This window comes from Maniola jurtina, chromosome 20, assembly GCF_905333055.1.
Source record: "Maniola jurtina chromosome 20, ilManJurt1.1, whole genome shotgun sequence".
In the NCBI taxonomy this organism is placed as follows: domain Eukaryota; kingdom Metazoa; phylum Arthropoda; class Insecta; order Lepidoptera; family Nymphalidae; genus Maniola; species Maniola jurtina.
In genome coordinates this window covers 8,730,765-8,757,933 of record NC_060048.1, presented here as the reverse complement: position 1 = coordinate 8,757,933, position 27,169 = coordinate 8,730,765, and the positions used below count along the sequence as shown (strand labels likewise).

Sequence of the window (27,169 nt, the reverse complement as noted above, 5' to 3'; positions counted from 1 at the left end):
TCCAAGAGCTAGTAAACGAATGGCATAGGATAGCAACTTACTACGTGCCAATTGATATTTTATATTTAAATGCGAAACTAAAATATGGCGTGAATTATTTCGAAAAATTACTCCCGATAAAATAAAATAAAATACTTTAAAAATTCAAATGTAGATGTGATCACAAGCCTAAAGACTACTTACAGCTTACAGTAAGCTTTTTACAGTTGGTTGACTGAAATATCTAGACAGAGCAAACTGGAAGAACGAATAATTAATTATACTGATCAGTAGATATTTTGCTTAGAAATGGATCAGGTGTTTCAAGATTCCCAGGTTGGTACTGCAACCGTAATTAGGTCGTCCGCAAACAGAAAGGGCGTCCTCGCACTATGTAAGTATTTATGCTGTGCTTTTTTTGCCGACTACGGCAAAGCCGAAAGGAAGGATTATGATTTTAGCAGTCTATGTATGTATGTATTTTCGTAATATAATCAATCTAATCTCAATTTTCGATTAATATAAGTAGCTGCTACTAAACAATCGTTTGAATATAAAGCTTGGGCTACTTATTAAGTGCGGAGACAATTACGTCACAGACAGTGACGAATGACGTTCCCTACATATTTTGTAGGTACATCAATCCGGCCGTTCTGTTGTGACGTCATGCGTCACTGACGCGGTGCCTCTGACGCCATTGATTCTCGACTTGAAAGTCCTCCTTAACAACACATTGCGCTGTCAAGGCTAAAAATTAAAAAAAAATATTCACCATCACCTCTTGGACTAAAATTTAATTATGTTCTAAAATGCAACGAACCAGAAACTCTCCAAGGAATGAATCGCTTTTCAAACGGCCGAAAATTTCGTGTGTCTAGATAAAGGAGTGCGGGCCATACTGTGGGACCATAATATTATGGCAACTTGATGGTGGTTCGACAGTACCTAATTGGTCGCAAAACGGCGCACTTTACTCGGAACAACCGGCCAAGTGCGAGTCATACTCGCGCACCGAGGGTTCCGTACTCGGGTATTTTTACCAACATGTTGCACGATAAATCAAAAACTATTAAAAATAAATAAAAATCTGTTTTAGAATGTACAGGTAAAGCCCTTTCATATGATACCCCACTTGGTATAGTTATGTTACTTTGAAAATTGAAACATTTTTTTTTAATGATGTGACCACAAATTAGCGGTTTTCAGATTTATTCCTGTACTTGTGCAGTAAGACCTACCTACCTGCCAAATTTTATGATTCTAGGTCAACGGGAAGTACTCTATAGGTTTCTTGACAGACACGACGGACAGACAGACAGACAACAAAGTGATCTTATAAGGTTTCCGTTTTTCCTTTTGAGGTACGGAACCCTAAAAAGTGCTACACTAATTAATAAAGCCCCAAAAATGCAGCCAGCCAGAAACTATTTAACGATTGATATTTCATATGGTCGAAATTTCGTGTGTCTAGAATCTAGATAACGGAATGCAGACTATGAATGTATGTTATTGCCCGTCATGATAACAACAACTTTATGGTGATTCGACGAGTGGTTTGGTATCGCACTTTATTCGGCGAAAATGCGACTCTACCTTATAATAAAATCACAGCTCTTGGAGTATTTAATAAAGCCCCAGAAATGCAGCCAGCCAGAAACTCCATGGAACGATTGATATTTCACACGGTTGAGTATTTCGTGCGTCTAGAATCTAGATAACGGAATACAGACTGTATGTATGCCCCTGTCTGTGATAACGACACACTTTATGGTTACTCGACGAGAAATGGTTTTGCGACGAGAGCACGGCGATGCAATCGAACTTAATTCGGCGAATGTTTTATAGTACCTACCTTACATTAAAATCGCAGCTCTTAGAATGAAAATAATGGAGTCGTAGCACACGGCCGTTTGTGGAAACAATCCTTCTAATCTTAATATAAGCTCCTTTCAATATTAATTTATTTTATTTTAATAATGAATAACTTGTTTATTCTTTTACAATTTTTGCTTTTTGTTAATCATAGACTAAATTTTGGTCGAAGAGACGTTGAAATATTTCTCATCCGATTTTAATTGCCAATGTTTAATGTTTAAGCTAACCTAAGAATCAAAATGAATCCTTTTCATATTAGCAAACTTAAGCTTGCAGCGCGCATTTTCGTCTGAAGGTGTGACCAAACAAGGCAGTCAGAGAGAAAGAACTAAAGGGACGTTCACAGTAGACGTTGTAATTTCAAACCTCCTACCATATAAATAAGGTTTGCGTTCACTTGCTCCCGCTTTCCCAGGTTGAAGAGGATCATGAACAAATAAATAACAATTTATTGTTAGTGCTGTATATTGCTACAGTAATATACTCTGTCTATAAATAAACGATACTCATACCTGGCAACCCCTACGATAACAATAATATACCTATATTCAGAACTAGGTATGTATCTAATATTATTAGGACGTTACATAAAGCTACCATAACTAGTTTAGCTTTGTGCTTTCCACCATAGACTCATAAGGTCAGGTCAAGTCAACCTCATGGATATGAAGTTTAGATAAGTGCCAGAGTAGACAATAGATATAAATAGAACTAGGACATTATATTTAAGATGCAAGGGGTAGCCATGGGGCAGTATTTAAATTATCGTTTGCTTTGTATAGTTCCATGATTTGTATGTTTTGTATGAAATTTTTCACCACCACGGACTGTCGTTTAGTCGTTTGCTTACTTCGGTTACTTGCTTTCGCTATAAATTAGCTCAACACTGGGATGGTGAGGTGTCAGTTTTGAAGACGCAAAGGATTTCGAGAATCAGGGTTCCAGGGTAAATTGCAAAAGATCTGTTCATCATCTTCGCGCCCTATGGGTGGGTAATTTATTTAGAATTTACAAGCATACCTACCTACTGCGCGATTTAGTGCAAGCGATTTTCTGTCTTAATGAATCGCAAAAAACTTGCGATGAAATCAAGTCGTGAATTTTTGCGACGCAGTTTATGCGGCGTTTACTATAATTTTTTGATTTAAAGCTACTTACCGACAGCAAAGCTCCTATAAGGTCAGTAGCGATGGGATCCTCAGCTCTCATCCTAGGGTCTTCTCGCATCTGAGGTGAGTAGAGCTCCGAAGTGCGTAACATGTCGACAGCTCGTTCTATACACGCCACCGTTGATGGGGGTGCGCCCTCTGTCGCCGTTGAGAGGAGGGATATCACCTGGAAAATAGTAATTGATTTATTATTAGGTTAAGAGGTAATCCAATCAGGTATGAGGAGATTTATTTAGGAATTAGAGTTGGAATGTGCGCGGTATAAAGCTCGAATCACCGTTGGGGTACCATGGTCGCTGAAATAGTGATGACGCAGTGCTGGTATACCTCCTACTAGTGGGATAGATGATTTCAGAGTAACAGGAGCCGTTTGGAAAAACACGGCTGTCAAGACTCAAGACCATGGAATTTAAAAATCTTTTCAATCTATGTTTTGCAGTGCCCAACGGTTCTAAATCAATGAGATAACAATAATGTATGGTGCGTAAAAATGTTTGTGTCTACACACCCGGAACTTCCAGATCAATATTTCTGGGAAACATAAATAAATTATATTATTCACTAAATACGCTGTAACATAAGGACCGAAAGATACGTGACCTTATACAATTCTATTTTTATTACAGTTAGGGAAAGGGATAAGTAGGTATAGGAACGTTGAAAACGATAAATTCTGCGAGTGAACCTACACAGATACGAGTATAATGTGGACCGGCAACATTGTAATGGTAATTCGACCCTAATTCTGGATCTTTTGTATTCACCCCATCCCTTAATCCTCTCCCTGAATTGTTTCACATACCCTCTCCAATAATCTTTGTATTTCTCAGGTTGGAGCACAATGATTTCTCAAACGTGGATAGCTCAGCTTATTCATAGAAAATCCATTACTTCCTTCAGTGAATGTTCTACGTGGCATGTAAAGCTTCGTCTCCAACATAGAAAAATTGGCAACTTTTGTGTTGTCAACACGTGTTGGTAACAAAAGTTGGCAATTTTTCTTCGGTGGAGAACCGCCTTGAGATAACGCAGCCGCCTTATTGATAATTCAAGATCTGAGCTTGCGGTAACGTCACAACTCAGTGCGCAAAAATACTCAGTAAAATATCTAATGCAATTTTAAGAAGTGGTTATTCACTGTATAGCACGGGTACACGCGGGGAGGTGAGCAGTGAGGCGGAAAATCGCTTTCTCTGTAGGTTATTGTGCACACACCGTATCCAACATAACTAAGTAATAGGGGCTTCTAAAGGTAGTCCCTGTAGCTTAGCCAATGACGTTCTCTGCAGTCCATCCGAGGCAACCGAGCGTACATAGTTACTCGTACGTCGAGCGAGCTGCAGCGAGCCACTCGCTCGATCACTGTCCAGTGAGTTACTTGCATTTGGAAGAGTTACTTGGCCCATTACTTGGCTTACATACATACAAAAAACCTTAGTAATAGATGCTTCCAATGGTAGCCCCTGTAGCTTACACAATGACGTTTTACGCAGTCATCCGATTCTAAAGAGTACATGGAGCGAGCCTTGTCGTATTAAATACAGCGAGCCGTGCGCTCGAACACTATCCAACGAGTTACTTGGCTTGCATACTAAAACAACAATTTACCTTAGTAATAGGTGCTTCTAATGGTAGTCCCTGTAGCTTAGCCAATGACGTTCTACGTAGTCCGTCCGAGGCAACCGAGCGCACATCGAGCGAGCCGCGTCGTATTGAATGCAGTGAGCCTCGAGCTCGATCACTGTCCATTGAGTTACTTGGCTCGCACACAAAAACTACGTGTGACGTGCTCCTGTAAAAAAAAAAGATTCCGACGAATTGAGAACCTCCTCCTTTTTTTTTGGAAGTCGGTTAAAAAGAAGAGATTTAAAAAAACGATAAATTTACGAGGGCTAAAAGATGATTCTCTACTCTCCTAAAAATAAAACAGGCGCTATACTACCTACATTTTAAATATTTCGAAACATCGATTGAAAATGTCGATATGCCAAGAATTAAAAAGTTCTTCATGAATGCATGCTCCCATTGAAGGTCTGATAAATCTAGTGGAAGCCAAGCCACATCAGAGATTCATTTGTGTTCCTAAGTATATTTACTATAGAGAGACTAGCTGATGTCCGCGACTTCTTAAATTTAGGTTTTTAAAATGCCGTTGGAACTCATTGATTTTCCGGAATAAAAAGTAACCTAGGTACCTTTACCTGTCCCGCAAATCACCTCTATATCAAATAGGTATTGCCCGCGACTTCTTCCAGATGGATTTAGGTTTTTGAAATGAAAACTTACATAAATAGTAGGTACAATTGTGACTTGAAACTTGATGAAAAAGCGACACTAGCATTATATATAAATATTGGGTAGTTACGGTTTAAAACTAACAACTTGCCTGCCTAAAGCTACGGAAGAACCACGGCAAGGCAGCAACACTGAGTCGGGGGCGGCTCTCCGTCGCAGCATAACCGGCGCTTCCCAATCTCGAACCCCACTCGCTGCTAACCGAAGCGCTTCCCCACTTAACTGATCAGTCAGTGGTCGTGGACCATCTTCTGGCCTCCATCCCACTACCCGGCACCACGATTTGTTTGTAAGCTATAGGAAACATAAGTCATAATTAAAAAATTAAAAAAACACGACTGCCCAGCCAAAAACGAACTGAAAATTAAAAAAAAAAAACACATTTGAAAATGGTGCCATACCATATTAATTTTTACTAAGTATATTTTTTTTTGTAGTGACACCCATAATCTTAATCTGTTCTGGAATTTAGGAGTTATGGAATAAAGAAACTCACATACATACATACATGAAGCCTGAAATTATTATCTACACTCCTTTTTCTGGACAGTTGTATAAAAGTAGACAGGTCCCCTGAATAAATTAAAACGACGACTTTAATTAATATCGTAATTGAGTTGCCAGATTATCTGCGAATTACAGGATGTTCCGGAGAATTAATTGATCCCCCATTTTATCATCGTCCAGCAGATGCAACAAGGGTCATCGATAACTCACAAGTCCGTATGAAGTGCTTTGCTATCACTTTTCATTTAGGTCAGTATATTTTCCTCTCGGAACTCATGTTCCCAGACATGGAGGAAAATTTAATAACTTGAGTGAATGATATGCGTCTGTCTATTGTGGTTTACTGCTAACTGAACTAGTAGGAAATCTATACTAATAAATAAAATTGAAGTGACTGTCTTGTAACGGGCTAATCTTCGGAATGGCTGAACCTATTTTGACGGGACTTTCACAGACAAGTAAAGGATTAACCAAGGATTAACGTAGGCTACACTTTTTATAGGCTACAGCATCTAGCCTTATTTAATTACTGTGCCCGCGTGGAATGGTGCCAAGATAACTGATCCTTTGCGCAAAAAATGAGTCAACCCTTCTGTCACCAGATGAGACTATTAATCGCGGTGAAATATCTCGTTAATTTTTTTTAACACTAAGACCTCATGGTCCTAGGGTCTCCACTTCTAACTTCTACAACACCATCCCATTTTATAAGCAGTTTGTTCTGGCTAAGCGACGATAGTGTAATAGTTCAGCCTTTCATTCGGGTTCGATTTTGGGAACGCACACTTAATTTTCAGAGCGTATTAAGAAGCACTTGCTTTGACGGTAAAGGACAACATCTTGGGGAAAACTGTATCCTCCATAAAGTTCTCCAAGTTGTGTGAATTCTGCCAATCCGCAAGATTACGGCCAACTCCCTTCTCAGTCTGAGAGGAGATTGGTGCTCAGCAATGGTCAGGCGATGGATTGATGATGATGATGATGAATAAGTTACAACTAGGTACAATAGAACACTACAAACTTGAAACTAACAAGTATCCGCTGCTGGTCGTCGGTAACGGCGACTAAGTCTCTGCAGCGGTCGGCAGCGGCGGCGAGAGCCGCAACAGCGCCGATTTGCGCCCTTGCGGACGCGCCGGCCGCGCGGGCTTGCAGTATTTCTCCACACCACGCCGTCGCCCCTAACGTTTCTACCATTACCTGCAATCAAAAAGGAATCAAAACTACTTGAGTTCAATGCCCTGAATGAACCTAGTAAAACTAAGATAAATATATGATATATCCATACTAATATTATAAATGCGAAAGTGTGTCTGGCTGTCTGTCTGTCTTTTTGCCTGTCTATCTGTCTGCTAGCTTTCCACGGCCCAACAGTTTAACCGATTTTAAATATTTGGTATGGAGTTAGTTTACATACTGGGACGGAAATACTTTTTATCCCAGAAAATCAAAGAGTTCCCTAGGGATTTTTAAAAACCTATATCTACGAGAACGAAGGATCCAGGGTATAATCTATCTCAATTCCAAATTTCAGCCAAATCCGTCCAGTAGTTTATGCGCGAATGAGTAACAAGCATCCATACATCTATCCATACATAGGTACAAACTTTCGCGTTTATAATATTAGTAGAGTAATTCTAGTAGGCAATACCTAGAGTCTGTCTAGACTTTTACTTATAAGACAGAGTATACTTGTAAGACTAACGGCCTGACATTTAGGCGCCTCTTAGTTAGTGCTCAAGTTTCTTAAACATTAAGTGACTGTTTATGACGCAAATATAACGGAATACTCTATGTTCAAGATGCTTTCAATATTCAGGGGTTAGAAATTAATCGCAAAGTTATAAAGCAATAGATTTAGAAACATGAAAATAAATGAATAAAAGCATAATGTCATAGCTACTCTTACTGATGTGACTTTAAAAATATGGCAAGCTAATTACACCAACCCTGACTAGAATATAACGTAGACTCTATAGTAATACTAATACTTTATTTGCATAATGTGTGTTACAAGATGTTTGTAGTTATTACATAGGTCTAACACATTAGCCGTAGCGGCGTACAAATATTTTGAAATCTTTAAAATCTTGAATTTTAATTTTGAATCTTTAAAAGGTTTATCGTATTCAAGTATTAGAAATTATTCACAAAGTAAAATAATAAAGGATTCAAAAGCATCAACATGAAAATAAAATACAAATAAGTAACATTACATAACTCGAAGATCCTTAAAAATACTTATATCGCAGGTAAATAAATACCAACACACTTAATTGCATGGTTAACCGCTTTGTTTGGATCGATAGAGTCGGAGCTTAAAATCGTTTCACGTACGAAGCAATTTACTCGTACATTACTATATGGTCGTTGGCATACCATTAATAGAGCAATCCCTTTTACAGCCAATAAAGGCTTGCCCAATGGCCTCGGGCGCTGAAAGCTGAAAATGTCTTTCACCCTTTGCAATGCACAAACAACTTAATAATTTTTCAAGTAACGGTTTTAATTCTCCTTTATCTATTTTTTAATTTTTAATCCATACCACAGTATATTTTTAACCCCCGACCCAAAAAGAGGGGTGTTATAAGTTTGACGTGTGTATCTGTGTATCTGTCTGTGGCATCGTAGCTCCTAAACTAATGAACCGATTTTAATTTAGTTTTTTTGTTTGAAAGGTGGCTTGATCGAGAGTGTTCTTAGCTATAATCCAAGAAAATCGGCTCAGCCGTTTGAAAGTTATCAGCTCTTTTCTAGTTCTTAATGTAACCTTCACTTGTCGGGGGTGTTATAAATTTTTAATTTACACTTGTTATAGTACTATACGTATCCATACCTATTTGTTAGTAACATAGGTACCTACTAGAAGTGGTAGTAACTACTCGTTATGGTTCAATTATATTATTGTCACTATTTAGCAAGTGAGTGGTGATAGTCTAGTGCTTAAGACGTCGGTTTCCTATTCGGAGGGTCGGGGGTTCAATCCCGGGTACGCACCTCTAACTTTTCAGACTTATGTGCGTTTAAAGGAATTAAATATCACTTGCTTTAATGGTAAATGAAAACACGTGAGGAAACCTGCGTGCCTGAGAATTCGCTATAATGTTCGCAAAGGTGTGTGAAGTTTACCAATCCGCAGTTGACCAGCGTGGTGGACTATGAGCAAACCTTTCTCATTCTGAGAAGGAGATCCGTGCTCAGTGGTAGTGAGCCGGCCAATGGGTTGTTGTTGTTGTTGATGATGATAATGATAATAGCAATAACAATATCAAACAGAATAACAAGAAACGAAATATTTCATGATAAAATATAAGCAAAATATTATTTAAAAGAAGATAAATAAAATTTTGAAATAATAATATGATACATCTTTAAAAAAGCGAACTTATTAAACTTCGAAATAAACTTTGATTTTGTTATCAAAAGACTTTCAAAGTAAGGAAAACCTTCTATGTTAAATGAGTTCAATCACCTTGAATTTTGAATTGAATGAAAGCAATTTTCAGAATTGAATTGCCAAAAATCACTACATTTATAAATATTGGTTAGAAAATGCCTGTTTCTTAATGAAGGACTAAGGATACGCTACGTAAGAGAGTCTTAAATAGCGACCTATCTACATATTAGAATAGAATAATAAGCCTACTTGGAATGGAAGACGGTTTTTTGTTCAGTAACTTCACGGCTTAAAAACCAAAATACGTTTATAATTTTACAAAAGAAATTGTTAGTATAGGTTCCTAACAGTAGGTACATGATCGTCTAGTTCTAATTTTTGCAAACATTTGCGAGTAATAAAACATTTATCCTGAAGGTTCGCATCAAAAAGTTATTATTTATCGCATAAAACTTCTGACGCAAAACAAGTACATTTCGAGCCTTCGAACGCCCCATCAAATGGCGATAAACGGATACGAATTTAAAGATCTGCCTGTCCGACATTCCATTTCCTATCCCCGATAATTGCGCTTTCAACATTTATTCGATTTTCATCCGGCTATACAAAATACTGCATGCGATTGCCGATAACATTATTTAATACGCGCGTCGATCGCATTTAAATCCAGTTTGCGGGGCCTGTCTTTATTGTAACATATAAAATATTTATAAAAGTTCTATAAAATAAGTAGGTAATCTACCTAGTTGTAAAAATAATCTAGCTCAGCTCAGCTCTAAGGCTGAGATTTATAGAACGCACTTTGACTTTGCTCAGACTTAAGACACTGTTACAACGAGACAGCGTTATACCGCTGGCATAAATATGTCTCGATTTAACTGAAAAAGTCTCGCAAAGTCAAAGTGCGCTCTATAGATATCAACCTAAGTATATTCGGGAATCACTAAACGTTGGGGTGACTTCGTCTGTGTTGGTGTAAGCTGGCGGGCGTGCTCTGCCTTTTTGGAGTGTTTTTTTTTTTGTTAAAACTGACTGGAAAGCGCTCTGGGCGTGCCGTGCGTGTGTCGGCAAGCGCCGGCACAGACGGTGTCCATACTTGTATAGTTTAACTAACTTGTTACAAATAACTACGAACTTGACATTAGCTAATCTTTGCAAAGCCAGACGAGAGAGGAAAAAATAAACGTTGGGGTCCAAAGGTTGCTGGAATGGGGATCTCGCATTGGAAAACAGCAGGATAGTAGCTCTTGGAGCGTGGACCTTTGTCCAGCTGTGGAAGTCTGTCTATTGACAACGATGAAGTAATTAGGGAGGTAGGTATATTCCGTACACAAGATAAAGTTGCAAACAAAAACCCGACTGTGATCGTCGTCTTAATAAACGCTGAAATATTAGAGTAAAACTGTTTTTCTGTCACTTGGTATATTTTAATGTTGTTGTACATTTATATTCATTAGCTCAGAATTTTTTCTCTTTCATTTGACATCCCACTCGATACAAGCTTTTGGAGATCTACACTTTTTATTATGTAGGTCAAATTTTTTCGTATAAAATATAGCCTATGTCACTCGGACCTTTTGAACGCATCAATTGACACCTCATTCATCAAAATCGGCCCAGTAGTTTAGGCGCTACGGTGGAATAGACAGAATCTCGATACAAACATACATGACATATATACATATAAACATACATACGTACATATTATATAGACTGCTAAAATCATAACCCTTACTTTTGGCTTTGCCGCAGTCGGGCAAAAAAGAGTTCTCACGCGTCAAATAGCATGTCAAAAGTACGGTTCATCTTTAAAATAAGGGCTAAAATCATACTTTGATATGTCAGTTGAAACCTAAAGTTGAAATGGTGCGTGAGAACTCATTTTGTACGCATTATAGATCAGTGATTAAATACTTCAATCTTCAATACAGTTCTAAAGGGAATCAAAAACCAGAATCTCTTAAAATATCTTTCTTCTACGTCCTTAGAACCTTTTATACATACATAAATTACTTTTATAAACACCCACATTTACTTACTTTACATAATAATACTTTATGTAAAGTAAGTAAATGTGGGTGTTTAAATATTTTCTCATCCTTTTCTCTTATAAAAGTTTGCAGCAACCTTGTTATAATGCTATTATGATCAATTTGCAGACTATTACCTACTATACTCTCGTGTATTGTTGACGCCACAGTAATTTTAGTTAGATTAGATAGTGAGGGAATTTATAATAAAGTCTGTTTAACTTCATAATAAAGAGAGGCGTTCCGTACGGGCAAGTTACGTTTATAAAAAAATTTTGCCCAAGCATTTTTTCGATATTCTGCCTAATGTGAATCCACTTTGGCCCAACCCACCCAATGTTGTAGGCGAAAATCAGGCAATATTTATTGCTGCTGCGAATTGCGGCTCATCTTATGTTTTAACGACTTGCTAAACCTACGAACCGACGCGCGACGCAAAGGACGTAAATTACTTATTATCTGAGTAATATCAAAGGGTTTCTACGAAATTTAACATTGACGAAGTCGCGTGAAAAAGTTATTTATGTAAGTATAAGATGGTACAGCATGTGTGTAGTCTACCTATTCTCTCCCATAGTCCCATGTCTCTGTTCTTGTAGCGTATTGGTTTGTTAGAGCCCGACCCTTAGTCTTTACTGCCCGGAGCCAGTCCACAAACCTTTATTGACTGTAAAAGGGCTGACTTTATTAATGGTTCGCTAGCAGCTATCTTGTAAGACATTTCCCTTTATCTGTAAATTGGGTTTATTATGTTATTTTGCTAAATTTAAACTGCTTTATCCTAATATTATTATTTATATTATAGTTTTAGCAGGGTGAAGTGGCGAATGCTCGTGAGGCGTATAACATCTGCCCGAAAAATGTCACTTGGTGATGATCACGACCACTCTGCCCAGAGTGTTACTACGAAGAAGAAGAAGATCCATAGGTACTTAACGGGAGGAATTATCCTAAAGTAGTTTTTGTTTAATTTAGGATATCCTTCCTCCTTACGAATTCGAGTCTACCTTTTAAGTCATTAAAGATTATTATTAGATTTGTTAAGAGGGCTCTCTCCGTCACTCGTTTCATACAATCGTAGTTCCAATTTCATTTGAATATAAAGCAACCAAAGTCCATGAAATTTTGCAGACATATTCTAGAAACTAATATCAGCTATGTCTGTGGTTTTCCAGATTTCTGTTAAAATATTCGGTTTCAAAGTTACGCGGTCTTAAAAAATTTCATACAAATCTTTGAGTCCCTGTAATTTTAAAACTACATATTTTTAGAAAAATCTAAAACACCACAGACACAGATATTAGTTTCTAGAATATGTCTGCAAAATTTCATGGACTTTGGTTGCTTAATATTCAAATGAAATTGGAACTACGATTGTATGAAACGAGTGACATATTTCATTGTAATTGAAAAACCGAACACCCTAGAGGAGGCAATAAACATAGCCAAGCGCTGTGAGTCTACTAAACAACAAGCAAAAGCATTGGAAGACGCATCATTACATTTCATAGGACGCGTGTCAAGATCACCAAGTCGCAGAGACTCTTCCCATAGAAACAGGTCCAGACACCAGTCACAGCAAACACGTCAACGCACACCATCAACGTCAAGTCAGAGGAATACATCATGTGGTCGGTGCGGTCAGGTACATAGATTCAAGTGCCCAGCTCAAGGTGTCAAGTGCAGAAAGTGTAATAAGTCCAATCATTTCGCTCAGTTTTGCCGTTCACATCAAGTAAAAGTAGTCAATTGTGAAAATCAGTCTGTAAATAATGAATCTTTGTTTTATGTTGGTTCGGTCTACTGTATACAGGATGATAAGTCGAATTTGTCAAAACCTTGGAATATTGATCTATGTATAAACCAAATACAGGTAAATTTTTTATTAGACACTGGAGCAGACACAAATATTCTATCCATTCACACATACAACTCATTAAATCTGCCACTTTCCAACATACACAAAAGTAAGAACACACTTTCTACATACAGTGGAGAAATTATCCCTCTGGTAGGTCAATGCAATTTGTCAGTGATTCATAAAAATAAGTCATATACAGTTAACTTTCATATTGTCGACATGAAAAGTCAAAATATTATAGGTAGGGATACCTGTAAAACTTTAAATTTAGTAAGAAAAATTAATAGTGTTTCTTTCCAGAATTTAACATGTCAAGATATAGTTGATACAAATAAGGACTTGTTTGAAGGTTTAGGTTGTCTAACAGATTTTCAATGCGAACTAACCTTGAAGCCTAATGCAACTCCATCTATAGAGGCATGCAGAAGGGTTCCATTCCGTCTTCATCAACCACTAAAACAAGAGCTAGAATCTATGGAAAAAAGTGGAGTCATACAACGAGTTGAAGAGCCTACTGAATGGGTAAGCGCTCTAGTCTTAACGTCAAAAAAGAATGGTAAATTACGTCTGTGTATTGATCCTAGAAAGCTAAATCAGTCAATTTTAAGATCACATTTCCAATTTCCAACCTTAGATGAAATTAAATCTAGTCTTGCTGGAGCTCAGTATTTTTCAACATTAGATGCCAATAAAGGCTATTGGATGCTCAAGTTGTCAGAAGCTTCTTCTAAGCTCTGTACATTTATTACACCTTTTGGACGATATAGATTCACTAGGTTACCCTTTGGTATTAATGCAGCTCCAGAAATATTTCATAGAGAAATGATAAAAAGATTTGGTGATATTGAAGGTGTTAAAATTATGATGGATGATTTTCTTATTTATGGTAGAACTGTAGAAGAACATAATCAACGGTTACAAAAAGTCTTAGAAAGAGCACGTCAAATTAATGTAAAATTTAACAAAGAAAAGTCTGTGTTTTGTCAAAAAGAAGTCAAATATTTAGGCCATATATTTAGTGAAGAAGGTGTACAAGTTGATAAGTCTAGAGTAAAAGCTATTTGTAACATGCCAAGTCCTAAAAATATAACAGATCTTCAAAGATTCCTAGGTATGGTCAATTATCTTAGTCCATTTATTAAAAATTTGTCACAGCAAATAAGTCATTTGCGAGCACTTTTATCAAAAAATACTGAATGGTATTGGTCAGAGCACCATGAGTCTCAATTTAATAATATTAAAAAAGTTATTTGTTCAACACCTGTCTTAACATACTATGACCCTAAAAAGGAAATAATTTTATCTGTAGACGCATCGAAGGATGCCATGGGTGCAGTGTTATCCCATGACAAGCAACCCATTGCATATTCATCTGCTTCTCTAAGTAAAATACAACAGTCCTACTCACAGATCGAGAAAGAACTACTAGCTGTCCTCTTTGGTTGTACTAAGTACCACCAATACATATATGGTCATAACATAACAGTGGAGACAGACCACAAACCTCTCATAACTCTTTTCAAAAAAGCTCTATATGACATTCCCCCAAGATTGCAAAGAATCATGCTTAGATTGCAGCCGTATGATCTAACTGTTGTATACAAGCCTGGTCGTTACTTATATATTGCAGATACTTTGTCTAGAGCAGCATTAAGTGAAACTTGTTTGTCAGAAGTTGATCAAGATATAGATTTACATGTCAATATAATAATGTCTAATTTGTCAGTCAGTCCAGAGAAATTAAAAGAAATTCAAGAGTCTACAGTCCAAGATCAAACATTAAGTCAAATAATTCAATATTGTCACAACGGATGGCCTGAACATAAGCGTTCAGTTAGTCAGTCAGTCAAATCTTATTATAGTCTCAAAGATCAAATATATGTCATTGATAACGTTGTCTTCAAATCTAACTGCATTATAATCCCACTTCTGACACCATATTTCATTGGTGTGTTACAAATAAAACATGGATGCTCTTGGATTTGATTTTTATTTCCATTCACACGACACAGACAGACATTGTATCAAGACAGCGATAGGTGACAAGTGACAAGTATGTGACAAGTGACAGATGACGTTAGGATATTACACAGACTAATACAATACCGTAACATGACAGAGAGAGCCCTGTTAATAAATCGATCACCAGGCCTACGACCTTAGCCATATCAATCCTGAGGTGATGATTAATTAGAGACTAAATTCGCCGTTAACCGTTGCGGTAGCCATCTGGGACAAGACATTTGAAATATTGCTCTGAAATTCGAAACTCCTCATTTCTAGTTCACTTAAAATTTATGGTATTCCAAAGTTTAAAAGCCTTGCGCAGAGAGGTGCCATGTACTAGAGGTGGTGATGTCCTGCAAAAAGTCTAAACAGAACTGACAACAGAGGACTAATCGTGCTTTTTGTCAGTTAGTAAATTGGCCCTATTCAGGTTATTTATTACTGCATATTATATTAATATCACTATCTAAATAAAAAGATAAACTAACCGAATTATAATAATAACGCACATGTAGGTTTTCTCTATACTTAACATAGATCCTACTTAAAACAAATAATTTAATTTTTTCAGTTATTTTGTCCGAGAGGGTCTGATAGTCTGATAGTGTCGTATGTCGTTTAACGCTATGAAAATGTGCCAAGAAAAGAATATAAATATTACATTTGTGAATACTAAAGTGTTTATTAATTTGAAAGCTTTGTAATCATTTGGATGAGCGCGTTTTTTGATGCTTGATGGATTGATCTTGGTCTATTTATCTCAATGGCGTTACGCATCTCAACTAAAGTGAAAAGGCCTCAAAGGCGATAAGGTATTTCCATGAAACTAGTTTTGGAAAGATACCGCATAAAAGCCCGAGTATTTAGAGTGCTTTTAATGAGTTCATGGAAGTAACAAAGGCGGAAACAAACTTTAAACACGCGAAACGAGCCGATGCAATGCGACGCATGTTTTGTCAGATTGTTACAACAATATTCTCTAGACTAATTAAACATAGATATAGGTATTTAATTGTATACGCACTACACGCAGTAGTAGGCACTGGCAATACAAACTTACCCTGTTGAAGCCAGCTTCCAAATAAGGCAGTACGGCGAAATCATCTTTGAGATACGCACTGGAACAAAGAAAATGCGTGTAAAACATACAGTTTATAAAAAACTAGCTGATGTTCGCGCCTTCACCCCCGTGGATTTAGGTGTTCAAAATCCCGTGGGAACTCTTTGAATTTTCCGGGATAAAAGTAGTTTATGTATTAATCCAGGATAGAATATTCTATCTTCATTAAAAATTTCAGCTAAATCCGTCCAGTAGTTTTTACGCGGAAGAGTAACAAACACACACACACACACGCACGCACACCCGTCTTTATAATACATTTAGTGTGATGATACTTTTAAGGCTTAGAGTTTAGTCACACAACACGGAAAGGCAGAACAACGCAACGGAAAGTGTCCAACGCAGCTGGTAGAAGGTGTTAAACAACAACAGCTTATAAGTTTAAATTCCTGTAGTCGGCAGCCGTGCGCCCTCGGTTTTCCTTGTACTTTAATACAACTAGTACACGTGTACGCGCGCGTTCAACCTGACGCTCTACCGTTCAGTTTCCGACGCGTGTTGTTTGTCAGGCTTCTAAATTATTCTCGTATTTCAATTTTCGATATCTGATATCCTTTTAATAACACAATAATCAGAATTAAAGCCTTTGTTAGAGGATACGGTCTACGGATAATGCGTAGGTAATTTTGAGTAAATATCTTACACGTGCCATCCATTTTATTCGATCAAGGAAACCACAGTGTAAATGTATAGGTACAGTGAGACGACGTCTTTAATTTTTGCGTGCCGGCTCTATGATCTTAGCACTTACACACCTTAACAATCGGTCTGTCGCAGCGAAATGGCCGGCCGGGAGTTAGCCAACTCCCTTAGGGATATAACTAACGCCCGGGAGATGTTAAAACGACACCTCAATTAGACTACTTAAATAAACAAATCTAATGAGATCACAGAATACTGAGCATCTGATAATATTAAAATAACCAGTCCAGGTAAAATTTAGGAATTATAAATTTCCAAATTACATGCCATGTGTATACCTTTCGCAGCTAAACGACTGTGACATCACTCGTATACATTTCACGGAGCAAATTATTTCCGAGAAACCTCTAGGGACGGTATCTACTAACTAAGTTGGTTTACGCCATTTACTTACTACATAATACATCGCACGTATACTAATTATTTTATCCTTGACACCCCTAATTAATTACATTTCATATAATGTTTCACGTTAATATCCTCATACATGTTTCAACAACGATTTAAATTTTACTGTTTTATTTAAAAAAAAAAAAATATAAATAAGAATATAACCGGCCAAATGCGAGTTGGACCCGCACACGTAGGGTTCCGTATAATCGTAAAAGATATCACTTTTATGTGCAACACTGCAAGTTAACGACGGACAGCGCCATCTATATGTGATTTAGTAACTAGTTATTTCTTCGTGAAAACATTTTAATTTTTTTTGTGATGTAAGCATAAATCCACGGTTTTCAGATTTTTTCCTTTTCTTTTGCTATAGGACCTACCTACCTGCCAAATTACATGATTCTAGGTCAACGGGAAGTATCCTATAGATTTTGATACCCTTATTTTTTAGACAGACAGATAACAAAATGATCCTATAAGGGTTCTATTTTCTTTTTGAGATGCGGTAAGCAGCACAATTTCGAATTTTTGCCAAAGTTTGACATTACACTCCAAATATGGTGCTCTATTCATTTTTGAAATCCATAATAGGAACACGGGAAGCAAATTGGAAGCAAACATCGTGGGTGATGAGGTTTCCAGCTCAACGGCCCGAGAGCGACAAAACTCCAGACAAAAAAGCCTTATCAAAAAAATATGCTCTTATAAAAATACACTACACAGAATATCGAAGAGCTTTCAACATAATATTTAATTAATATGACCAGAGTACAGCGGATTCAACTCAGTGGTCTGTTATTTCGATTTAGAACACGATCCTATCTTATTTTTAACCCCCGACGCAAAAAGAGGGGTGTTATAAGTTTGATGTGTGTATCTGTGTGTCTGTGTATCTGTGGATCGAGAGTGTTCTTAGCTATAATCAAAGAAAATCGGTTCAGCCGTTTGAAAGTTATCAGCTATTTTCTAGTTAGTTACTGTAACCTTCACTTGTCGGGGGTGTTATAAATTTTTAATTTACACTTGTTGTTGTAAAAATGTTCCATTCATTCGTTAAACGTAATGTTTTTATACTAAAAAACGGTCACGTGTGAATCGGACTCGCACACGAAGGGTTCCGTACCATCGTACAAGAAATAACACTTTTTAATTTTTTTTAATTTTCTTGGTGGCCTTTTTGAAATCTTTATAATTTTTTGTTATAGCGGCAATACAAATAGACATTCTGTGTTTTCAACTCTCTACCTATTACGGTTCACGGGATACAACCTACTGACAGATAGACGGTGGAGGAACGGACGGATGACGGACGGACGGACGGAAGGACGGTCGGACGGACGGACAGACGGACGGACGCCGGAGTCTTAGTAATTGGGTCCCATGAAATTGAACACGATAAATAATTTAAAAACTTCTAAATGAGATAAAATTTTGAGGTACACCTACCAAAAAGAAAACCCATTTTATTGTACGCTTCTTCTCAGACAAGTGCGTTTCTAAAAGTATCATTATTTAAATGAATGTTTCAAAAGAACTTGCAAGAAGCCTATTTTAATAATTATAATTATTACTAAATAAACATAATATTATTGAGGTCGAGATAATATTGTATTATCTCACAGATTACACATTTTTATACAAATTAAAGAAACACAATATTTGCCCTCAGGATTGTACGGGAATTCATATTCAAACATCGTAACATCACGATCGTCTACGCCTATTGAATACTCAGTACGGAAAATACTTAGAAAAGATTATACTACCTACTACCTAGGTAAATGGCATAGACATGAATGGCACGTTTCGAGTTTTGAATATGAATATAGCTGAATATTCTCGATGGTAAACGTTTTTGTGAAAACCTTGTATTTTATTTGTTCCTGTTAAAATTTCTACGTACGTATTTGAGTTAAAAAAGATTTCATGTTGAATGGCTGGTCGGCCATAATTTAAGTCGTAATACGAGTTAACGAGTGTGGAAGCAATTTGCATTTTACTTTCAGACTTCAGTCAGTCACCTGCAATGCAAGCAATTAGGTCGTAGCGTTTGTTGGTGCCTAGATCCGCTGTGTACCGCTATATGCCATGTGCCTTTTTAATTTTATATCTTGGATATAGAAGTTTGAGATTACAGCTTTGTTGCAAACTGATTTTTTGACGACGCGACGCAGTTTCTTGATATTTTATCATTCGTCATCACTTAGGATAATTATCAATCTCAACCCACTATCGACCCACTAAGCTGAGCATAGATCTCCTCTCAGAATGGGAAGAGTTTAGGCCCGAATTCACCACAGATTGGCAGACTTTACAGGTCACACCTTTTGAGAATGTTATAAATAAAGAACTTTCAGACATGCCTCCATTAAATACTAACTATTGATGAATATGATGTTACGACAATGCGGAAAATCTGTAATAAGTACAGCACTGGGAATTTTGCTGCAGTAAGAGTTACTTAAAAAGAATAATTCATTTAATTTTAAGGATCTATAGGAACGCATAGTGATGAAGCATTGCCGGATTTTCCAATAATTTGGAGCAGAGATGTGATTTGTATTCGAAGTCACGTCATAGTGCGTTGCAAGATATTCATCATTGCAATTCATGTACAAGTAGTACGTAGACACCATTGACTTCCACATTTTGAAGTGAAATCCAACTGGTATAGCTAGCTATAACTTTATATAAGGTTGAAAGTAAACACTATGGCGCACCTGGGTGTGTGAAAAGTGACCTAAATAGATGAAGATGGATCGTGGAACAAGCAAGCCCAGAGGTATTCAATGAATTCCGAAACGCAGTGCAATTTATAACTGTACCTCTCATCCCCTTGTTGAATACATCGTGTCGAAATACTATAAAGTGATTAGCTTGATCTAAGTCTAAGGAGGAAGGGGGTGTAAACTGTAGGTGTTAGAGACAGGGAGGCAGTTCTCTGTTTGCACACTTGACTTATCTAGTTTCTACCTCAATACGTCCTATTAATTTTCTGCAACCTTGATTTGCGTAAAGGAAAATTTGCATTTCGTAGAAGGCTAGTTGATAGAGAATAGGTTAAAGATTATGTAGATTACTTTGGATGCTCGTGCTTGTTTTCTTCAATGTCATGCTTCAATAGTATGAGGTAAAGGACAACATGTTTGGAATACAAATTTCAACACAAAGCTTAAAACCAAGCTTTAATCAAAGTGGATATCCACTATCCAGCCTAGGTTTCCTTTGATGGTCATATTGAAGCCATCGACTTCGAGCTTTAGCTGCATAAGCCCACTAGGTTTATCCACGGCATATCCATTTAACCGATTTTAACGAAATCTGGTACAGAGATAGCTTGCATCCCAGGGCATGCATAACTTTTGATCCCGGAAAAGTAAAGAATTCACGCCAGATTTTTAAAAACCTAAAAAACAAAGTTGCTGGCATCATGTATTTGGCACAGAAATAGCTTGCACCCTGGAGACGGACGTAGGCTACTTTTTATCCCAAAAATCTTGAATTCCCACTGGATTTAGATACACGCGGATGAAGTCGCGGACATCATCTAGTAATTAAATAATAGGCCTTGTCGTTATGTAATAATACAAGTGTAAATTAAAAATTTATAATACCCCCGACAAGTAAAGGTTACTAGAAAAGAGCTGATAACTTTCAAACGGCTAAACCGATTTTCTTGGATTATATCTAAGAACACTCATCAACGATCAAGCCACCTTTCAAACAAAAAACTAAATTAAAATCGGTTCATTAGTTAAGGAGCTACGATGCCGACACATAGATACACAGATACACACGTCAAACTTATAACACCCCTCTTTTAGGGTCGGGGGTTAAAAAATAATGACTGTACTTTAGTTCAACCATTTTAGCAGCGCTTGTAAAATTGAAAACGGAATAAATAAAGGAAAAATCGCGACGTCAACGCCGATTGACGGTGAAAAGCATTCAAAAGTTACAAAGTTCAAAGCCGTGTCACGTCAAATAGTGCCTGCGGTCGAGCGGACTTTGATGTTGGCGTACTGCGTGTTTGCAATTTTGCTGCTGGAAACTCCAAAGCCGACTTTGTATTTGTTCGCAATTTTAAAGTAAACACTGGCTTGTGTAACTTCAAAAGTCTATAAAATGGTTGGCTTGATAAGTTTTTAAATACACACACACTGATTTGTATGGAAAAGTTAACACAAATACCTACCTACCTATGTTAGTTGTAGGTATACAAATACTTCTGGTTCAAATTAACCTGATGGTAAGTGTGATATTTTATTCGTATACCTTACTAACACACAAACTCACACTCGCGACTTTGTTCGGTATTCGTATTTTTAAAGTAGGCGACATTAAATTAGGTAGGCCGGACGACCCGCAGTGGACTTTTTCCGCAAGATATTTCATAGAACGCTTGATGTCCTATGATTTTACGCTGACTACTAGCACAAAGTACCTACGAGTACCTAGCTAACGAAACTAACTTATAACTAGGTCATAATCGAATATAAATATTTTTTTATACGTGCTTAGGCCAAGAAATATGCAGCATGAGGATTGAGGATTTCAATGATCTATGCTCGCTACCTAAAATAATATTTCACCATCCGCAGTTCCTGAGTCACTATAGTTTAGGAGTGCTGTACCCTGCATCATCAGGGTCAAGGAGTTAGGACTCGTAGTCCACCTCCAAACTCCAAACCAAGAACCACCTCCTTTTTGGAAGTCGGTTAAAAATAACGTACCCAGTGATCCGTTGCATTCTCATAGCTTAGCTCATCTAAGTCCTTGGATAAAATGGTTCAATGAGCTAAACAACAAAAATTAGTGGCAGCCCTAACTTTCTTTAGTGAATGGTACAAGGAAATACGGATAAATCGTTTAGATAATGTGGGCCCTGCGTACATTTAAATGTCCCTTGACCTGTCGTAGGTAAATAATCTTATCACGACAAGCGTACAATGAATTTGGATAAGTGGAACACAAAATGTGACAAGTTACTTCTTGATAAAAGAAAGTGTTTTAACATTATATGTCGATTTGAAGATTGATGCATGTGTCCTCATTTTATCATTTTCAGAGATCCGTACCCGAAGGTTGAGGACCCTTTATTACTAAGCCTCCGATGTCCGTCCATCTGTCTGCCAGCAGGCTGCATCTCTCGAATCGTAATAGGTAGAAGGTTGAAAATTTACCAGTATGTGGATTTCTATTGCCGCTATAAACAACAAATAATAAAAAGATCACAAAATGGCCACCATGAAATTAAAAAAAAAAACTGTTATTTCTTGTGTTCATCATACAAGAAATAACACGGAACCCTTCGAGTCCGACTAGCACTTCGATTTTTTTTAAATCTCTCGGAATAACTTTACACATGAAAGATAAAGTAATATCGTGTTAACATTATTTTGATAGGTATTTTAAAAATGCATTTAAATTGTATTTGTTTCAGAATGTTTTCAAAATTATATACGTTATACCTAAGTAGAACATAATTTTTGTTTAGTATTAAAATATCTTTAAAGCATTTATCTTATCTTCATTGGAGGGATCTTTTATGACTGAATCTTTGTTTTTACGAAGCAACTTTTAATTACTTGTAATTTCTTTTTTAATATCTTGAAATATATTTTTTAAACAAGTAATGAAATTAAATGTCAGTGAAATTAGAGTGAAGATCATTGAGAATATTACAACTAGATATTTATATTACCTAGGTATTAGTGGCTGCGTGTTACGAGAAAGCAAGGCCTGTATCTTTGAAAGGCCAAATCGTTAGAATACATCACAAGCAGCGTGAACTACAGAAGTCTCTACGAGCAACACATTTGAGTACGGATGTACCTAAGCCACAAAATAACTGATATGCTTAGGTGGCAACCCTATTTAGTAAGCACCGATTAAAACCCGGCAGCTTGACCCTTTTGGTCGGAAGGCCCAAATTAAAAAAATAATAATATATGTATTATATACGCTCGTTTTTTAACCTTTATTGTAGCACTTTACAAATTTATTCATTGTAATGTTAAGATAAATTGGGGAACGCCCGGTTATCGACATAATGCCACATTAAAATATGCAAAGGTATCGATTACTTTGCAATTTTATTGCTGTAAGTACTTATTGCCTCTGTAACCGATGTGAAGAGTTAAAAATGATTATATACTCTGGTACACGGATGTTTTTACATCCTGGCGCAGGGTGAGTAATGTGATCTTATAAGTGGAAGATACCGAATTCCCAAGCAAGCGCTTTTTGACAATTTATAATAACTGGGATATAATATATGGGAACTGGGATTTTTTTTAATTCTATACAGGTAAGTGATGATACAGTCTAAGATAGTAGCAGGCTAACCTGGAAGGAATACTCCTTCCAGGTTAGCGGTATCTATTGAACTCATACCTCTTTAGTTTCTACACGGCATCGTGCGAGAACGTTAAATCGCTTGGTGGCATGGTTTTGCCGTTAGCCACCCACTAAACCAGAGCATAGATTTAGAAATTATAAAATTCCAAACCCTGCCGGGAATCGAACCCGGGACCTCTCACTAATAAGTCCACAGCGCTTACCACTATGCCAGGGAGGTCGTTGTGGGATGCTACTCTAGAGGTTTCTTCTTCCAGACCTTATACCATGCTACGTGGGGTCGGCACAACATGTCTTCCTCTTCCACTCTCTTCTGTCATCCATCAACGTATCATCTACCCCTTTTATATGCATATCCGCTTTCACGCAATCCATCCACCTTTTCTTTGGTCGCCCTCTTCTCTTTTTTCCTTCCAGATGCATATTTAACATTCTTCTAGTGATATGACTCTCTTCCCTCCGCATTACATGCCCATACCATGCCAGCCTATTACCCTGAGGTTTATTATGTGTAAATACGTCTTTATTTTGGTAAATTTGTAACTTTTACTGCAATAAGAGGCATTAATGATCAGTATTCTGTATAAATATATTCCAATGTTTCTGGGAAAAGGGCCTTGAACTGATGAACATACAGACGACGACGATGTCACTTTACCGTTACCGTCACTTTATTTCTTTGTATGACCAAATATTTTAATTGAACTTTTGTCATTTAACTTTGTTTGACTACAAAGTTCATTGTCCCTCTCCAGACTCCAAAGTTAAGGGATGAGGTAATAACGTTTGAGCATTCGAGACCCTTCGCAAAGGTAAAGTTTCAAAGGGTTCTTTGATTTGATTATTTTACATTTTGCCTTAGGCTTGGACATAATGTTTGTCTTTTTATGTTTATATTACTTATTCCAATTGTACCTATTTGATCAACATTTTTACCTGGATGTACCTAAAAAGAGGAAAAGAAAAGGGAGAGAGGGTAAAAGAAAAATAAGAGAAAAAGCAAATGTTAGATACATTTGGACATCACAAACATAAATAGATAGAGAATTGTAAATCATGGTCAATGATATAACTTTCCAGTAATAGGTATAGAGAATTAGATCACTAAGTTAAGTATCTACACGATTTGAAATCGCTGCATTGATTAAACAGAGACAGAAGAATGGACAGACAAACAGACTGAAAATGACTCTAAATTGACCACCCAAGAACTTATAGAAATTGAATTCAGGACATCTTGTTCGCCTGTAGTGAAGACATATCGCTGACATTTTCATACAATGGATGGAGGCCCCTTTATTTTTCCGCTGAATTGAGTTAGCAATTGCTTTTTACAATCGAGAAGGTTCACTTACACCAATAAATTGCAAATGGGACGTGAAGAAGGTAAATTGCCAAGTTCAAATAAAAGTTTCGTGTGAAATAGTCATTGCGAATCATTAATTAGATGCACAGTGGTCGTGCATCATCAATAACATCATATTATTTTGTTTTTAGAGCTGTTCCGTACCTCAAAAGGAAAAACGGAACGCTTATGGGATCACTTTGTTATCTGTCTGTCTGTCCGTCCGTCCGTCGTGTCTGTCAAGAAAACCTATAGGGTACTTCCCGTTGACCTAGAATCATGAAATTTGGCTGGTAGGTAGGTCTTATAGCACAAGTAAAGGAATAAATCCGAAAACCGTGAATTTGTGGTTACATCATGAAAAAAATAAAATTAAAATGCGTTCCAATTTTCAAAGTAAGATAACTATACCAATTGGGGTATCATTTGAAAGGGCTGTACATTCGAAAACGGATTTTTATTTATTTTTATGCATAATGATTTTTGATTCGTGCAAAATGTCGAAAAAATACCCGAGTTCGGAACCCTCGGTGCGCGAGTCCGACTCGCACTTGGCCGGTTTTTTAAACCTGCGGTTGTAAACGTAACACAAGCTTACAGGATACATTAATGTTATATTTACGTACAAGTCAAGCATCATCATCAATTTTGTACAACATAAAACTTGCAATCATTTACCTAGTACCAACCTAGTAAATAGGTAAATCAGTGGGTTAGTAGGTTCCAGTCGATCAATGAAAAGACTTCGATTTATTATTTTTACTGCTCGACAAATTAATTCAGAGCACAAAGCTTTCGAAAAAATTGCAAATCTGACTAGTGCCTACTCTGAAAAGGGCTTTGATATGGACAATGGAAAATATGAATAGTAGAAAACGGGAAAAGAAAAAAGTTTGGATTCACGAATCACTTCCCAAGTTTTCGACTAAACAAAATCGCGTGGCAGTTTTGAGTTTCAGAGTATAACTTAACCACTACCCATCACATCACACTAATATTATAAAGCAGAAAGTTTGTATGTGTGTACAAACATACACACACGTGTGTGTGTATGTTTGTTACTCCTTCACGCAAAAACTACTGGACGGATTGGGCTGAAATTTAGAATGGAGATAGATTATATCCCGGATTAGCACATAGGCTATTTTTATCCCGGAAAATCAAAGAGTTCCCACGGGAATTTTAAAAAACCTACATCCACGCGAACGAAGTCGCGGGCATCAGCTAGTAATATAATAAATGCGAAAAAGCGATCGTTTGTTGGTTTGTCCTCCAATCACTTCACAACGGAGCAACGGATTGACGTGATTTTTTGAATGAGTAATGTATAGTTAAGAGTTACACAGAATACTTTTTCATCCCGGAAAATTAAAGAGTTCCCATGGGATTTTTAAAAAACTAAATTCACGTGGATGAATCATGGGCAGCTAGTTATCTATCTATACTAATAAAGAAAATTGGAGTGTCTGTCTGTAATTTCGAAATAACTACCTCATATTAAGCTCATATGGTTATTTGAACGATACCATAACTGAATCACACGTTTTTTAAATTTTTGTCTGTCTGTCTGTCTGTCTGTCTGTCTGTTTGAAAAGGCTAATCTTTGGAACGGCTGAACCGATTTTGACGGGACTTTCACAGGCAAGTAGAGGATTGACCAGGGCGTAAAATAGGCTACTTTTTTAACCGACTTTCAAAAAGGGAGTTGTGTTTTTCTACCTATGTACACCGAAATCTCCGAGATTTCTGAACCGATTTCTTTTTTAATCGATAGAGGAACTTTGCGACATTGTTTCATAAAAAATTTGGAGTCCAACTCCTCAATCCTGATGCTGCAGGGGATCTGACCAATCCACGCGGGCGAAGCTGCGGGCATCAGCTAGTAAATCAATAAAGATCATATCTACCATCTTCAATTCAGTTGTAATTTCAATACGGTTATCGGAATGCAACCACTCGACGCGGACGTCAGCTGCGATGAATGTCGCTGACATTTGCATGTAATGGCATCTCATTTTATTTCAGCTCCATTGGACTGCCATTCAATTGCTTCGATTCAATCGGGGCGGGCTCACTTGGTACTATATGCAAATAGGTAACGGTCAAGCGGTAAATCGACAAGAATAAGG

General features: G+C 37.1%; 1 protein-coding gene across 10 annotated transcripts in view; it reads right to left on the bottom strand.

The window, feature by feature from the left end:
* The window catches only part of LOC123875953 (high affinity cAMP-specific and IBMX-insensitive 3',5'-cyclic phosphodiesterase 8), a 174,003-nt gene that overhangs the window by 6,827 nt on the left and 140,007 nt on the right, over nt 1–27,169 (bottom strand). For 6 of the 10 annotated variants that reach the window (XM_045922069.1, XM_045922071.1, XM_045922078.1 and 3 more), the window contains 6 exons: nt 16,181–16,238; nt 6,858–7,025; nt 5,410–5,612; nt 4,632–4,815; nt 3,013–3,189; nt 2,228–2,260 (listed from right to left, as the gene is read on the bottom strand). In XM_045922069.1, the coding sequence (XP_045778025.1) occupies nt 2,228–2,260; nt 3,013–3,189; nt 4,632–4,815; nt 5,410–5,612; nt 6,858–7,025; nt 16,181–16,238 (823 nt within the window). The remainder of the gene's footprint in view (nt 1–2,227; nt 2,261–3,012; nt 3,190–4,631; nt 4,816–5,409; nt 5,613–6,857; nt 7,026–16,180; nt 16,239–27,169) is intronic. The other 4 variants (XM_045922070.1, XM_045922074.1, XM_045922076.1 and 1 more) reach the window with 1 other exon arrangement.